Source organism: Garra rufa, chromosome 22 (assembly GCF_049309525.1).
Source record: "Garra rufa chromosome 22, GarRuf1.0, whole genome shotgun sequence".
NCBI classification, from domain to species: domain Eukaryota; kingdom Metazoa; phylum Chordata; class Actinopteri; order Cypriniformes; family Cyprinidae; genus Garra; species Garra rufa.
This window is the reverse complement of record NC_133382.1, coordinates 21,643,740-21,659,693: the sequence shown is the minus strand read 5'-3', so window position 1 is coordinate 21,659,693 and position 15,954 is coordinate 21,643,740. Positions and strand designations below refer to the sequence as shown.

The 15,954-nt window shown below is 37.2% G+C and overlaps 1 protein-coding gene across 6 annotated transcripts in view; it reads right to left on the bottom strand.

Moving 5' to 3' along the window:
* The window catches only part of ablim2 (actin binding LIM protein family, member 2), a 98,296-nt gene that overhangs the window by 53,405 nt on the left and 28,937 nt on the right, over positions 1-15,954 (bottom strand). For all 6 annotated transcript variants that reach the window (XR_012341425.1, XR_012341426.1, XR_012341424.1 and 3 more), the window contains exon 3: positions 1,897-2,080. Coding sequence is in view for 1 of the 6 variants with exons in the window: in XM_073828071.1 (XP_073684172.1) it covers positions 1,897-2,080 (184 nt within the window). In the remaining 5 variants the exon portion in view is untranslated. The remainder of the gene's footprint in view (positions 1-1,896; positions 2,081-15,954) is intronic.

Below are 15,954 nucleotides of genomic sequence, written 5' to 3'. Positions count from 1 at the left end.
ATACTCATTTGGATATTTGAATATTCAAACTGTCACCTCATTACCAGCTATGACACACACAAGAATCAATGCTGTTTGGCATCAGTGGTGTCAGAACTGCTGAAACAGGTTTTTGCATGCAATATTATAATATTCATAAATGCAAATAAAATTTAAGAGCTGTGAACAGGGTTTTCTCAAACAATTACTTGAATTTCAGTCTGACCTTCAGACAAAAATCAATCAAGCCTTATAGCAACTCTACACATTATTTTTCAGTACTGTACCTAAATTCAAGTTCATTAAAACTATTTTCTTAATATCAAACTATTATAAAATTTATTTGTCTCGGATTTCATCAAAAATTCTTAATTTGTGTTCCGAAGATCTAACGGGTTTGGAATGACATGAGGGTGAGTTATTAATGACAGAATTTTCATTTTTTACTGGTGGTAAAACAATGAATATGCAAGGAATAAGACCTCTTAGTCGAGTAAAGAAGGGTTATCATAATACAGGCTTGATGGCACATATCCAATCCTCTCTTTGGCTGTCAGTTCAGTACGAGAGCTGATGATATCACGGTATGTTGAACATCAGCTCATCGCCCAATGGAAGAGTGAAAGTCCAGTCCAATTAACACACAACTGCCTGACACTGAATTTAAAACGAATGAGTCTAGTCTATGTTATCCAGACTCTTTGTGATGGATGTTGGTTGTCTGTTTTTCTTGGTCTAACAATGAGTACTCTGTTCCTGTGGTTCTTGGCTCTGCAGTTTGTAAAAATGTCATCATTCAAAAGCAAGAGCTGTTCTGTAGACCTCTGTTCACACCTACTAGGTTGCCATTAAAGTTTTAATAATAGCAGTAACAATAATTTCTTACTGGCAAATGTAGAAACACTATGTGTTGGAACAGCTTGGATAGAGTCATCCAGACTAACTACAAATGAGATATTTACGAGGTGACTTAAAATCCAGTCGCACCCAAGATACCAATTGGGTACACCGTGTCCAAAGAAACATGGGCATTGCTATGGAAATGTAGGAGGGGCTCGTTCTGAGCAACATGTCACATGCACATACACAACATCCATTCAGAGACTGAGGGACACCCTACACCACTCTGGAAATAAGTGGCCTGGGAGCGGAGCATACACTTAACATTCTTACTGAAAGCTGACGGGTCCCCTTTCCTTCCCCTCCCTGAGTAACAAGACTGCCTTCCCATAAAATTCACTCACACACAGTCAGTGGCAGAACATTAGAAACAAAACACCACAAATGGCAACTACACGGGCTAGCATGGATGCACGCATGGAAACACAATAAGTGCATTTAGTTTGAATCTCCTTAAGATACAAATGGAACTTGTGCATCCAGGGCAAAACCCTGCAGAAAGTGCTAAATTTGATAAAGACGCATTTCTAACAGAGATTACTAGAGATTATGGTTGATAAAGTTTTAAATATGGATATTTTCTTACACAAATGCATTGATTTGATTTAGGAGGTCTTTATGAGCTCTCCACATGGAATACTTTTTATGATGGATGGCTGGATGCACTTTATTGGACTTTAAAATCTCAACTGCCATTAAAAAGGATTGGAGAGCCAGGACATTTGTTAATATAACTCTGATTGCCTTCGTCTGAAAGAACAAAGTCATACACACCTAGGATGGCTTGAGGGTGAGTAAATCATGGGGTAATTTTCATTTTTGGGTGAACTATCCCTTTAACATTGACATCAATTTATTGATTAAATTGATATTGAATGAACTACAGAATGTGATTAACAAGTTTGGTTACTGTTGCAACCCTATCCACATAAAAATGTTAAACTGAAAACGTAAAGCTAAAACTGGTAAAAAGTACCAAAGTGAATGCATGTTAGCGTGTTTGTATTTGTGTCTTACTTGCAGGCGGCACAGACAAAGCAGCGTGGATGATATGTCTTGCCCAGGGCGGACACAACTTCTCCTTCGATGAACTCTTCACAACTGAAGCAGCGGGTGCCATAGAGTCGCTGATAATCCAGAGTGCAGATGTACTCGCCCTGACGCACAAAAAAGCCTCCCTGAGCCAAGTCACATCCACAAACTGCAGGAAAAAGCAGAGAGAGACAGTTAAAGCTACAATGTGTTCAACATTAATGATAACATACAATTTCCAGACCGTAATCTGTCATTCATAGCAGTTACTTAAATGTGCACAAAATCTGAAAAGTTCACTCAGGTGAGGATATATAAAGCAAAAATATGTTGGTGCTTCAGTGTGCTGTCACTAATAGTTGCTAGTTGAATTACGTTTATAAACTGGAATGTCCTCTAATAAAGAAATATCTAATATGGGCCATTCTACAGAATTGGTGCAAACTGAAAAAAAAGGTCCCATATTTTCATTAATTGGCTGAAACTGATTTTAACTACATCACTTATATTTATGATTAGGAAATATTTATGTGTCACTCTCTCTCATAGCTACATGGTGAGTAGATCCCAATCATTCTAAGGTAAATGTGTTCAAAAGTCTGAAAAATCTGTGTAACTTTAAGGAACGTCACTACCGAACACCTTTTTCCTGCAATTAAGCACATTTTTCTTAGTAATTATTCCATGAAATGTAGGTTTTATAGTAGTACAGCTGTTCAGAACTGTGCTAGCTAAATATGTGCTGTTTAGCATCTTTGAGCTAGGTTCAAAAGTATCTAAAATTGTCAATACTGAAACATTTAGTGGAGTTTCAGTAGTGACATCAGAGATTTTTTTGGGCGTTATCCCATAAATTTGTCACTACTGAAAGTCACAACCAAAACATGTCATCATTGTTTCAGTAATGACAAAAGAGAACACATAATCTTCACATCTGGAGGAAATAATCAAAATTTTAGTACAGTAATGCATTTTATTTGTGTTTTAGCATGTTTAGTATAATATATATATATATATATTAGCATGCAAGTTAAAATTCTATAATGTGATCACTATCAAAGCATTACTGTCACTGCTGAAACTGAGATGTTTTGTCAAAAATAAAGTATAATGAATTATCAACTAAGATGTTATGATAGTTTTTGGTTAAACTAATGAATCCTTAACTTTAAAATCAGCAACTTTTGCCTTTTACAAAGAAAAATCAGATTCAAAATACAACAAATTTCAAAAATTACACTTGAAATACTGTTTTACAATGTAATTGTTATTGATTTACTTATAAGAAAATTTAATTACATAGCAAAAAAATATATTTACAATGTAGATGTAAGCAAAATCTTAATAGGTTAATATAACCCTTCTAATTAAGTTATATATTACTGTGTTTCGGTAGTGACAAATCTGGGGAGAGGAAAAATATTCCAAAACTTTCTGAAAATACAATATGAGAATTAATTCCACAATTACTAGAAATGTGTACAAATGTGTGATATTATACAATTAGCATACAAACAAATTGTTTATTAATTATCAAGATGTTTTCCAACTATTAATGGATATATAATTTAATACACATGCTTCATGGATTCACAGCTCATAGAAGTCATTTGACTGTGATAAACAAGACCAGATCATGCGTTTGGGTGTGTGTCCATTTGTTTATGTGAGCAGAGTAATTGTTGTGTCGAATCAGCACACCATGACATCATCCAGGCACATGGTGACTGGAGACTGGGCAGGTGCATGAGTGGACAGGACAAAACAAATTGAAACACAACCCTCCTCTAATTTTTCCCTCTCCCTCATTGAACCCCTCCATCTCTGCCCGTGCTCTCTTTCCTTTTCTCACAGTCCTTTTTCCACTAAAACAGGAACTAAATCAGGAACATAATACACATAGACACACTCCGATGACATCATTTTCAGGGCCGATCCATTTTCCACCTCCTCTGAGGTAAATGATAACTCTGGAATTTCCTTCTCTCCCATGGCTTTTCTTTCTGTCTGTCCAGAGCTGAGATATCTCATTCTGAATAAAAGACAAAAACAAGTGTACCTCTTTCTTCAGTCCTGCTCGTTCTGATTTCATAATATTAACCATATTTCATGACAAAAACGTACCTGTGGCAACTTTTTTGCAAGAGGCGAAATATGTACCAGTAAGTACATATCACTGCAGATTCCAACAGAAATGAATACTAAAACAGCGGGCACTTGTAATCGTTTTTGCACACACTTATGATTACAGCTCCATACAGTGCCTTGCGAAAGTAATCATACCCCTTCATTTTTTTCACATTTTGTTTTGATGCTGCCTTATGTTAAACTACTTTAAATTACTTTTTTCCCACATCAATCTACACTCCCTACTCCATAATGGCAAAGCAAAAAATAGGTTAACATTTGTGCAAATTTATTAAAAATAAAAAACTAAAAAGATCCCGTTGCATAAGTATTCATACCCATTTCTGGGACATTAGAAATTTAGCTCAGGAGCATTCATATTGCTTCTAGATGAGTGGAGTTAAACTGTGGCAAATTCATTTGAATGAGTGTGATTTAGAAAGGCCCACACCTCTCAGAAAAGGTCTAACAGCTTAAATGCATATCAGAGCAAAAACCAAGTCCTGAGGTCAAGATAACTGCCTGTAGAGCTCAGTGACAGACTTGCGTTAAGGCAATGATCTAGGGAAGAGTTCAGAAAAAAATCTGCTGCATTGAAGGTTCACAGAAGCATGTAGCCTCTATTATCCATAATGGAGGACGATTGGAACAACTAGGACTCTAGAAAATATCTGCCCCCATCCAAGCTGACAGAGTTTGAGAGGTGAAAAGGTGAGGCAAAGAATGGCAGATAATTGCCAAATGCAGATGTGCAAAGCTTGTCACATCATACCCCAAAAGACTTGAGGCTGTAAAGGTGCTTAAGGGTATGAATACTTATGCAATGTACTTATTTCAGTGTTTTATTTGTAAAAAAATTGTAAAATTTACAAATCTGGTTTTTGCTTTGTCATTATTATGGTGTATGGAGTGTAAATTGATGTGGGGAAAAACTAATTTAAAGCAGTTTAACATAATGCTGCAACAAAACAAAATGTGACAAAAATGAAGGGGTATGAATACTTTTGCAAGGCACTGTATGTTTAGCTTTCCGGACATAACAAAGCCATGAAAAACATGACTCACAATGAAAGAGCTGAAAGATGAGAGATCGAAAAACAAGCTAAAACAGCTTGCGATTGCGTTTTTGTCATATTTGCTTTTGTTCATACTATCGGGTAGGTTTAGGTGAGAATAACATAAAACAAAATGTTTTGCTCTAAATTTTTTTACAATCCCAGTCATATGCATTCTATTCTCTCCAAGTATCTGACAGTCATCCACCTGCCTCTGTAAGATCCCATCCTATATGACCTCACTTGGCTGTTACATAATAAGCTTAACAGCTTTAGCACTCAGAAAACAGGACCTCTCTCTCGCTCTCTTTCACACACACCCAAACGCACACATATACTAATACGTGCACTAATTCCCGCTGTAGCACAACACAATGCATTCTAGTAATGTTCCGCTCGTAGTAAAAAATCCAAACAATAACACAGGAATGTTGCTCAGGAAATGGCAGACATATTTTCCACAGCTGCTGAAGAGTGATAGGTTGGTTTCTCCGATATGGAAGGTTAGCTAGGTTATAGGCATACGCGGTGTGACAATGTGTGTATTCTGTTCCAAATGAATTAAAACTTCCTCTTAAAAGCACAAACTGTCTTAAAGAAAACATGTAAGGTAAGAGGGCAGCACACACCCAGATCAAGAAAACATTGAACAGTGAATTTCATCAAGCAAAAGAGATTTTTAATAGATACTTCTAAAAGATTATAGGCTGGTTTGGGCTGTTTAGTATGGAAGCCCAAGGAACTTGCAGCAGTGATTTATAATCCGAATTGTGTGATATATACTGTCAATTGAAATATATAAAGTCACAATTCAGTCGCAATTCAAGTCAGTTGCAATTCTGACTTTTTTTCTTACAATTGCAAGTTTGTATCTTGCAATTCTTACTTTCTTTCTCGCAATTTAACTTTTTTTCTCAGAATTGTGAGATTTAAGTCTAATTGTGAGGGGGGGAAGACTGATGTTCTCTCAACTTAACTGCGTCAGAATTGCAAGATATAAACTCGCAATGCTGAGAAAAAAGTCACAATTACGAGACTTTTTTCTCACAATTTAACTTGTTTCTCAGAATTGTGAGATAAAAGTCCAATTGTGAGGGGGAAAAAAGACTGATATGTTCTCAGAATTACAAGTTTATATCTTACAATTTTGACTTAACTCGCAGTTGCGTGTTATAAAGTCAGAATTGCAAGACAATAAAAATTCTGAGAAAAAAAGTCACAATTGCAAGACTCCAAATTCTGAAAGAAATCCAAATTGTGAGTTTACATCTCGCAATTCTGACTTTATAACTCGCAATTTTGAGTTTATATCTCGCAATTCTGACTTTATAACTCGCAATTTTGAGTTTATATCTCACAATTTTGACTTTATAACTCGCAAATGTGAGTTCAAAACAGGCAATTTTTACTTTATAACTTGCAACCGGCCCTCCAGGATCAACGTTTCCCACCCCTGGTTTAGGTTTTTTTTTCCCCCAGTGAAATTTGAACCTAATATATAAAAAAAAGATATTTATACCTAACCCTAAACCTTGTGAGAAAAACAATAAGTGTAATATGTAAGGACACCATGTTTCAAAATTTAATAACTACAAAAAATTCAATTAAGTTAAAGTAATATAAGCAAAATATAGTCAAATTATAAGAAAAAGAAGTATAATTTACTATTAAAATATTACGATATTTTCTTCGTATTAAGATGACAGTGGACAAAAATAAACCAAGGGTTGGCAAACTATGGCACCAAGGAATAATCACTGGTATGCAAGCAATAGGAAAAACATTTTGAGTCATATATATAACCTTGCAACTGCGAGTTATATAGCCAGAATCGCAAGATATAAACTCACAATTGTGACTTTTTTTTCTCAGAATCCTGAGTTATTATTGTTGCATTATCATTGCAGCCCCTTGGGCGTCCCTGGACCCCAGTTTGAAAACCTATGCTCTAAGCACACTTTTGCCCATCAAGTACTGAAGAATGTAACCCAAACCCTGCAATGATAAGAAGTCCTCAACACTGGGCACCACAAGGTGTGTCTTTCACCCTGCTGGTATATTTAGCTCAGCTGCAGACAGAAAACAACACCTGAATAAGAGGAGCGAGGAATGTCTGTAAGCAATGCTGCTCTCATGATCAAGCACATGCAGCAGTCCTTCCTCAACTGAAAGTGTGCATGTTACAATGTTAGCTATCATTTTGAAATCTGGAGGATGTTTTCATCCAAAACAGCAAATACCAGAACAATTCCAGGAACAGCCCTCCCTGGGGTTAAGTGCTCCAGATGGACACCCCATCAGCACCTTGGGAATGAACACTTTGGGTGCTTAAGCTCCCAAGAATGGCACACCTGCCATATGATGACTGAATTGCGGGAAGGTTATAGATACGGAAAGTCTGATTTTGGCTTAAAAAAAAACAAAACAAAACAAAAAACAGCACAGCTAAAGATGTTATACAAGCTGCACTAAAAAGAGGATGGGCTGGGCAAGGAGAAATGGAACATGGAAAAATGATGGTGGAGGAAGATAAGCAGAATAAAGAATAGGGAAACAGTGCAAACAAGAGAAGTTGTGAGGGTGAACTGAGTAAGTGAACACAGAAACTTGAGCATCTTAATATTGAACTCGAAATCAAATCTCTTGAGCGACATTCTCGACATGTCCGACTCTCTGAAACCTAAACTTTGTAATGCAACAAGAGCAAGTAAACAAGATTATAAAAATGTGTTACACTGCAGCTAGCGGGCAAAAGCAATTTCTTCACACAATCCTCACCTGAGGCACTGTAAAGCTAATGGATAGATTTTGGAACAATCTAGGAAGCTATCGGTGAAAGGTCAATGAAGCTGAAGGGTTAAATCTCTTTCCTCAAGGCCAATGAATTGCGCAAGCTTGCACCAGTGACATGTCATTGGCAAGACTCACATCAACAGAGGGAAGAGTTTTATTCCTGTAGGGTAATATAACCCCCTACACGCTGTCTAAGCCAACACTAGCTAGCTCTAGTGCTCCAACTGAATTCTCTGGCAATCTAAAATGGCGCTGGAGTACATGCTTTTAGGGAGTTGGCTGGCTGGAGAGGGTCTGCTGTTCCTCTACATGAGAGGGGTTGGATTTTCACATCATGAGATGAAACTTTCAGCAACAATCCAGAAGACAGGCTACTGACATCACATCTGCCTTTGAGAAAATGAGAACAAAAGTTGAACATATAATATTGAGTACTGTAGAGACATTCCATGAGATCACATAGATGGCAGCAGTTAAATTTGTGTAATTACCTCACACTTTCATTAATACAAATTAAGGTGGTGCTGGCAGAGATCACTGAGGATCAGGAGACCACCAGAGCAAAGCTGGCTAAGATAGCGACCACAGCAGAACAGAAGACCACCATGGTTAAGCTGGAGAACACAAGGGGGAACCAAAGGAGAAGGAGACCTAGGCTGTGCCATCTAAGCAGGGGACCTCCAGGGTTGAGCAGAGTAGGCCACCATGAGTGGAAGACCACTACAGAACAGAGACAGGGAACCAAACAAACCCAGGGGCAGCCTCCATGGATGTAACAGACCAGACATAGATGGCCTCTTTGGTCATAAAAGAATGGGCAAGTAACTCAAGGAGTTTAGGGAAGGTCCACCTGGCAGTAAAGAGGCAGTCGGAGGAATCAGAGATGGCCCCACTGGCCATAAAGGTAAACTTTGAGGAGTCTGGAATGGCTCACCTGGCTGTGAAGGGGAACTCGGAGTAGTAGGAGTGGACATCCTGCCCAAAATAGGGAACACTGAGGACTCAGGGATGGACCTCCTAGCTGTGAAGGGGAACTCTGAGGGATAGAAGTGGACCTCCTGGCCATGATAGGGAACACTGAGGACTCAGGGATGGACCTCCTAGCTGTGAAGGGGAACTCTGAGGGATAGGAGTGGACCTCCTGGCCATGATAGGGAACACTGAGGACTCAGGGATGGCCCTCATACTGTAGCTCTGAAGGGGAACTCTGAGGAGTAGGAGTGGACCTCCTGACCATGATAGGAAACACTGAGGACTTAGGGAAGGACCTCCTGGCTGTGAAGGGGAACTCTGAGGAGATAGAGATGGTCCTCCTGGTCATGATAGGGAACTCTGAGGACTTAGGAATGGCCCTCATAGCTGCGAAGGGGAACTCGACGAGTTAGGGATGGTCCTGGCCTTAGTGGGAAACTTTGAGAAGTCAGGGGCGGCCATTTAGAAGAGCCATAGCAGATGCAGCTGGCTCTGGGGAAGTAAAAGAGGATGACACCACCTCTGAGAGAGTTAGCGAAGTGTGTGGCCCAGACACACAAAATGGCAGTAGCTATTACTGGAAGAACTGATGACAGGGGAAAGACCTCTGGGACCACCAGATGGGGCCTCAGAGACAACCAGAGTTGGGATCACAGGGTTAGGGAGCACTGAGACTACCAGATATGCGACCACCAAGCTAGGGACTTTTTCACTTGACTTTGGAAAGCTGAGACCACCAGATTTTGGAACTCCGGGCAAGGTAGCATTGGGGCCACAGGATCATGGAGTGTCCAGACCACCAGAGGACGAGGAAAGACTAAGGGGCCACCGAATTTGGTGCCATCCGACTGAAGAGTGGGGACCACTAGACTGGACCAAATCATAGCCCACGTTGTAGGGGAAGGAACTCATGAGTAATGCATAATCAAAGTACTGTTGCAAGGTCATGTTGCATATACCTGTCAAGTATGATTTTATGGGCTCATTTTGGCCAGAATGGTCAGGTGTGGATGATTTATTAGAAAATAAGTTAAATTACAAAGCAATACAATACAAAGTAACAGAAAACATAAAAGTATACTCTCTTTAAAGAATTAGTTCACTCCAGAATTAACATTTTCTGATAATTTATGATCATTTATGTCATTCAAGGTGTTCATGTCTTTCTTTCTTCAGTCAAAAATAAATTAAGGTTTTTGAGGAAAAAAATCCAGGATTTTTCTCCATATAGTGGAATTTAATGGGGATCAACGAGTTGAAGGTCCAAATTGCAGTTCAAAAGCGCACTACACAATCCCAGCCAAGGAATAAGGGCCTTATCTAGCGAAACAATCGACCATTTTTCAAAAAAAAAAAAAAAAGATTTAAATTGATATATACTTTTTAAACACAAATGCTTGTATATCAATTTATATTTTTTAGAAAATTACAGATTATTTTGCTAGACAAGACTCTCATTCCTTGGCTGAGATTGTGTAGAGCCCTTTGAAAATGCATTGAAACTGCAATTTGGACCTTCACCTCACTGATCCCCACTGAAGTCCACTTTATTAAAAAAAAATCCTGGTCTGTTTTCCTCAAAAACCTTAATTTCTTTTCGACTGAAGAAAAAAAGAAATGAACATCTTGGACAACATGGGGGTGAGTAAATTGTAATTAAGGAGTGAACTAATCCTTTAAGGTCAATTATGACATTAAATACAGCTATTGACAGTCTAATAAGGGCTGTGGGTGGTACATTTGGTACATTTGAGGTCGCGTTAATGACCTGATGAACAGAAGAATTCCTGCATCATCACCTTCATTTGGCAGAGGATCACAAGCTCCAGCTGTGACAGTCACCTTCAAAGTCCACAGCGTTAACTGCACTACAGCACAGAGTGTTCTGTTCTACCTGACCCTGAGTGTCTCTAATTACCTGCAATTACACATTAACTTAATCGATAACTAAGACATGAGAGCAAATTAGTGTGCACTAGTATAATGAAGGAAGCTTGGACATGTAACTGCATGTACTTGAGAAAATGGAATATGATAAGAAAACACATCTCTGAACAAGCACATACTGTAGACATATTCAAGCCACTGCACATGAAAGGCCTGGGCTACTAGCCAGACAGAACTAGTTCACTGAATAAATACTTCCACAACAGCCAAAAAAATATACACAGCACATACCACTTTTCCAACAGAGCAAAGCAAAATGTCTTTAATTATAATGAATTATAGTCCATTATCCACTTTTAGCTATTATGACAATTAAACACCAATAAAACATCAAGGATTTTTACCATCAATCCAAAACTAAACACTACATTTGACTTTTGTCCAATGAAGAAAGAGAATAAACAGTATTTGTTGTGGTATTGTTGTGTAATGTTGTTTGCAATACCAATACAGCACCTTTTCATTAATGCAAATTACTATAAATACGGTTGTATCGCTTTAAACTTCCAGTGGTCCGGTGAGTGTGAAGAGTGTATAACAACTATATAAGTGGGTTAGTGGTATTAGTGTTATTGTGATACTTAGAATCTGCACTACAGATCAGCTGCAGGCCTTGAAAAGAGATAGCAAAACAGAAACAAAATACCCATAGCATTTTAACCATATTGTCTGATGTGAAATGACATAACATGGATTGGCTTTAAATTACTGGAATGACCTATAATACTAGACAACAATACTATAATACCAGGGTTTTAAAATTAAACAACATACGTTTTACACATTGCCATGTTTTTAACTAAAACGCACATTTACTTGTCTAAATTATTCTTATGTTTTAAATAACGCTAGAATGTACAGTTAAAGTCAAAAGTTTACATACACCTTGTAGAATCTGTGAAATGTTAATTATTTTACCAAAATAAGAGGGATCATACAAAATGCATGTTATTTTTTATTTAGTACTGACCTGAATAAGATATTTCACATAAAAGACATTTACATATAGTCCACAAGAGAAAATAATAGTTGAATTCCTAAAAATACATACGATTCTTAATACTGTGTTGTTACCTGAATGTTCCACAGCTGTTTTTTTTTTTTTTTTTTTGTAATAGTTGTTCATGAGTCCCTGGTTTGTCCTGAACAGTTAAACTACCCACTGTTCATCAGAAAAATCCTTCAGGTCATTGTTGGACTGTATGATTTTGAGATCCATCTTTTCACACTAAGGACAACTGAGGGACTCATATGCAACTATTACAGAAGGTTCAAACACTCACTGATGCTCCAGAAAGAAACACAATACATTGGGGTGTAAACTTTAGAACAGAATGAAGATGTGTACATTTTTCTTATTTTGCCAAAATTTCATATTTTAGTACTAGATACTTATATGTTTCCCAGAAGTCAAAATAAGTAAAACAGTTTAACTGTTCAGGACAAACAAGGGACTCATGAACAACTATCACTAAACCAAAAAAAAAAAAAAAAACACAGCTGTGGATCATTCAGGTAACAACAAACTATTAAGAATCAACTGTATGTAAACTTTTGAGAACGGGGTCAGTTTTATAAACTGAAAATAAACTTTTTTTTTGTGGACGATATGTAAATGTTTTTTATGTGAAAAATCTTCAGGTCAGTACTAAATAAAAAACAACATGCATTTTGTATAATCCCTTTTATTTTGGTGTATGTAAACTTTTGACTTCAACTGTATATATATAAATACTATCCAATAATCCAAATCCATCATTAACTATCAAAGAAATCTTTTTTGTATAATTTTATTTATTTATTAATCATTTTTCTCCTCATTTGAAAAACATCCCCAAATTAGGTTTTGTCAGACTTAGCTAATATCTGTCGACAACTTTAACCCCCAAACCATGTGTAATCTCTCAAACACACACACATTCATAAATACGTAAACAGAGCACAGTATGTAATTAATTAAAAGTATGCTACTGTGCAAGCAGTTTTATTTATAGATGAGCCAGCATCTGTAAATGAGCAGCAAAAAAGTCATAATGCAGTTGCATCCTGCCTATTTGCTAGAGATATTCAATTATATTTCAGTAAATCTGATCATAATCCAATGTGACAGATGGGATTACAGAATAATGTGTTCCCACCACATCCAATGAAAATGTCAGAGAATGGAGGAAATCCATTTTTTCATTTCACAGCATCCACGTTTTCAATGCACCATTGTTGAGTTATTAGTGTTAAATTATGAATAGAAAAAGCCTCTGCGGCTACATTTCCCTGATGAGCGTTACTAAAGGAGGAACTAAATAAAGTGTGCCATTTACTAATTCTGCTGAATCCTTCTGGATCTGAGAAGTTGTTATATAAGGTCTGTGGCTGCTCAGTTGCTGTGGGAAACAGTTTGAAATGAGAAACTTGACATAGCCTTGAGCACACAAACAAATTGTGCTTTGTCCTTGAGTAGGAAACAATTTAATTTTGTGTGTCAAAAACTGGCATGATTTCAATTAACTGGGAAATGTGTACTTGAAGGTTTCATTGAAAAACTACTGAAACAACACTGAAATGACAACTAAACAAATCAAAGATTCAGTATAAAACAGAAGCCATTTTACAGTCCAACAATTACATAAGGTTCAAACGCTCACTGATGCTTCAGAAAGAAAAACGATGCATTAAGAGCCAGGGGTGTAAACTTTTGGACAGAATGAAAATGAGTACATTTTTCTTATTTTACCTAAATATCAGATTTTTTTCATTTAGTTCTGCCCTTCAGAAGCTACAGAAGATACTTACGATGTTTTCCAAGAAACAAAATAAGTAAAATTTACCCTGATCTTCAAATTCAAAAAGTTTTCACCCCCCGGCTCTCAATGCATAGTTTTTCCATCTGGAGCATCAGTGATTGTTTTAACCTTCTGTAATAGTTGCATATGAGTCCCTCAGTTGTCCTCAGTGTCAAAAGATGGATCTCAACATCATACAGTCGTATTGGTATACAGTACAGTATTGTTGGAAAGGGTTCAAATACACAACGTGCTGAAAAACCAAAGAATTTGAGGGACCTGAAGGACTTTTCTAAAGAACAGTGGGCAGTTTAACTGTTCAGGACAAACAAGGGACACATGAACAACTATCACGAAACGAAAAATCACAGCTGTGGATCATTCAGGTAACAACACAGTATTAAGAATCAAGTGTATGTTAACTTCTGAACTTGTGGACTATATCTAAACGTATTTTATGTTATCTTCTTCAGGTCAGTACTAAATAAAAAATAACATGCATTTTGCACGACCCCTCTTATTTTGGCAAAATAATTAACATTTTGCAGATTCTACAAGGTGTATGTAAACTTTTGACCTCAACAGTATTTGAGGCTCTTAATGTTTCAGATGTTGAACTTTGGTGTCAGGATAGAGCAGAGGGAAGCAACACAGCCTGTCCGCGGCAAAAAATAAAACGAATTTTTTAGCTCCGGGAAATCACAGACCTTCTAAGAATTCGTAATAAAATCATTTCAACATTTTTTCTAGATGAGATATCAAGATACAAGACTTTACTGTGGGGTGTGTGGATAGTGTGTATCTGCGTGTTGAGAAAAAAAATCACTAGGGGATTCAGGCAAACAAAAGGCAGCTGTATTAGGGTGTTTTCAGTAGGGTGTAGGTCACACATTTTAGGAGGACTAACACACACAGAGAACATGTATATTTTAGAAAGTTTAAATGGATGATATTTGATATGCAGCGTTTTATAAATATTGAGTTTGACGATATCTCTTTCCAGTTACATTACAGTTACTCCAATTTACATAAAACTATTAACTAAGGGTACATTTATGTCCATAATGCTATGTTCCTTTCTATTCAAGCCTGCTGAGAAATGTACTATATATATATATATTTCTATGAATATATATGCGTATTTTGATTGAATAAAGTATTTGAGCTCACATGTTTGGAACGGGTGTTGGGCGTGCACAGTTCAGCCTTTATGGAGCAATGAAATCCCCACTGTGCAGAATAGCATTACCATGTTGTCATGGTGTGCATGAAACAAATACAGGCGGTTTTATGATAAGTGAATTCCCCCACGTGTCTCTGTCCTTCTCCAGACCTCCATACGAAGGCTCCAAAACATCTCAGAATGAAGCAATATCATCTGGTTTGTTTGATGTTTTACATAACAAATGAGTTGAAGGTGGTGTGACAGCACACTGAGTGCTGGAAAGACACACACTCAAACACACTTCCTGTAAAAACAACACCCGCCCACAAAACCAGTGTTCTGAGAATGACTCCTATAAAACAAAATTATAAAACTGATGAGGCACAACATATGTAACTGTAAGTTGAAGAAATCATGAATGATAAAGAATGAGTGGCTTGGGAAATAAAGCAGTTAATGTCTATAAATACTGACAATCCTTGCTGATAACAATTTCCGTTGATACGCCTAATGTACAATTTTTGTAGATTAGTTCACTCCTAAAATAAAATCTCCTAATAGTTTACTCACCCCTATGTCATCCAAGATGTTTATGTCTGTCTTTCTTCAGTCGAAAAGAAATTAAGGTTTGTTGGAAACATTCTATGATTTTTCTTTATATAGTGGATTTCAATGGGGATCAGCGGGTTGAAGGTCCAAATTGCAGTTTCAATTTGTGGTTAAAAGTATATAAATTGTATTTTTTTTTAAAGGCTTATCGTTTCGCTATAAGACCCTTATTCCTTGGCTGGAATCGTGTAGAGCCCTTTGAAGCTGCATTGAAACTGCAACTTGGACCTCCAACCTACAGAGCCCCATTGAAGTCCACTATATGGAGAAAAATCGTGGAATGTTTTCTACCTGATGTCATGACGAAAACCTCTGAGAACATTTTCGCAAGATAAAACTTGCCAATAAGTACATATCACTGCAGTTTCCAACAGAAATGAACACTAGAGGCGGTAAAACAGTGAGCACTTGTAATTGTTTTCATACGCAGTTATGATTACAGCTCCATATGCTTGCTTTCCAGACGTAACAAGCTCAGCCAGGAAGGAATTGGACTTAGGATGCAGAATCCCTGGGTACAAATCCCGTGAAAAACATGATTTACAATGAAAGAGCTGAAAGATGAGAAATCGAAAAACAAGTTAAAACGGCATAC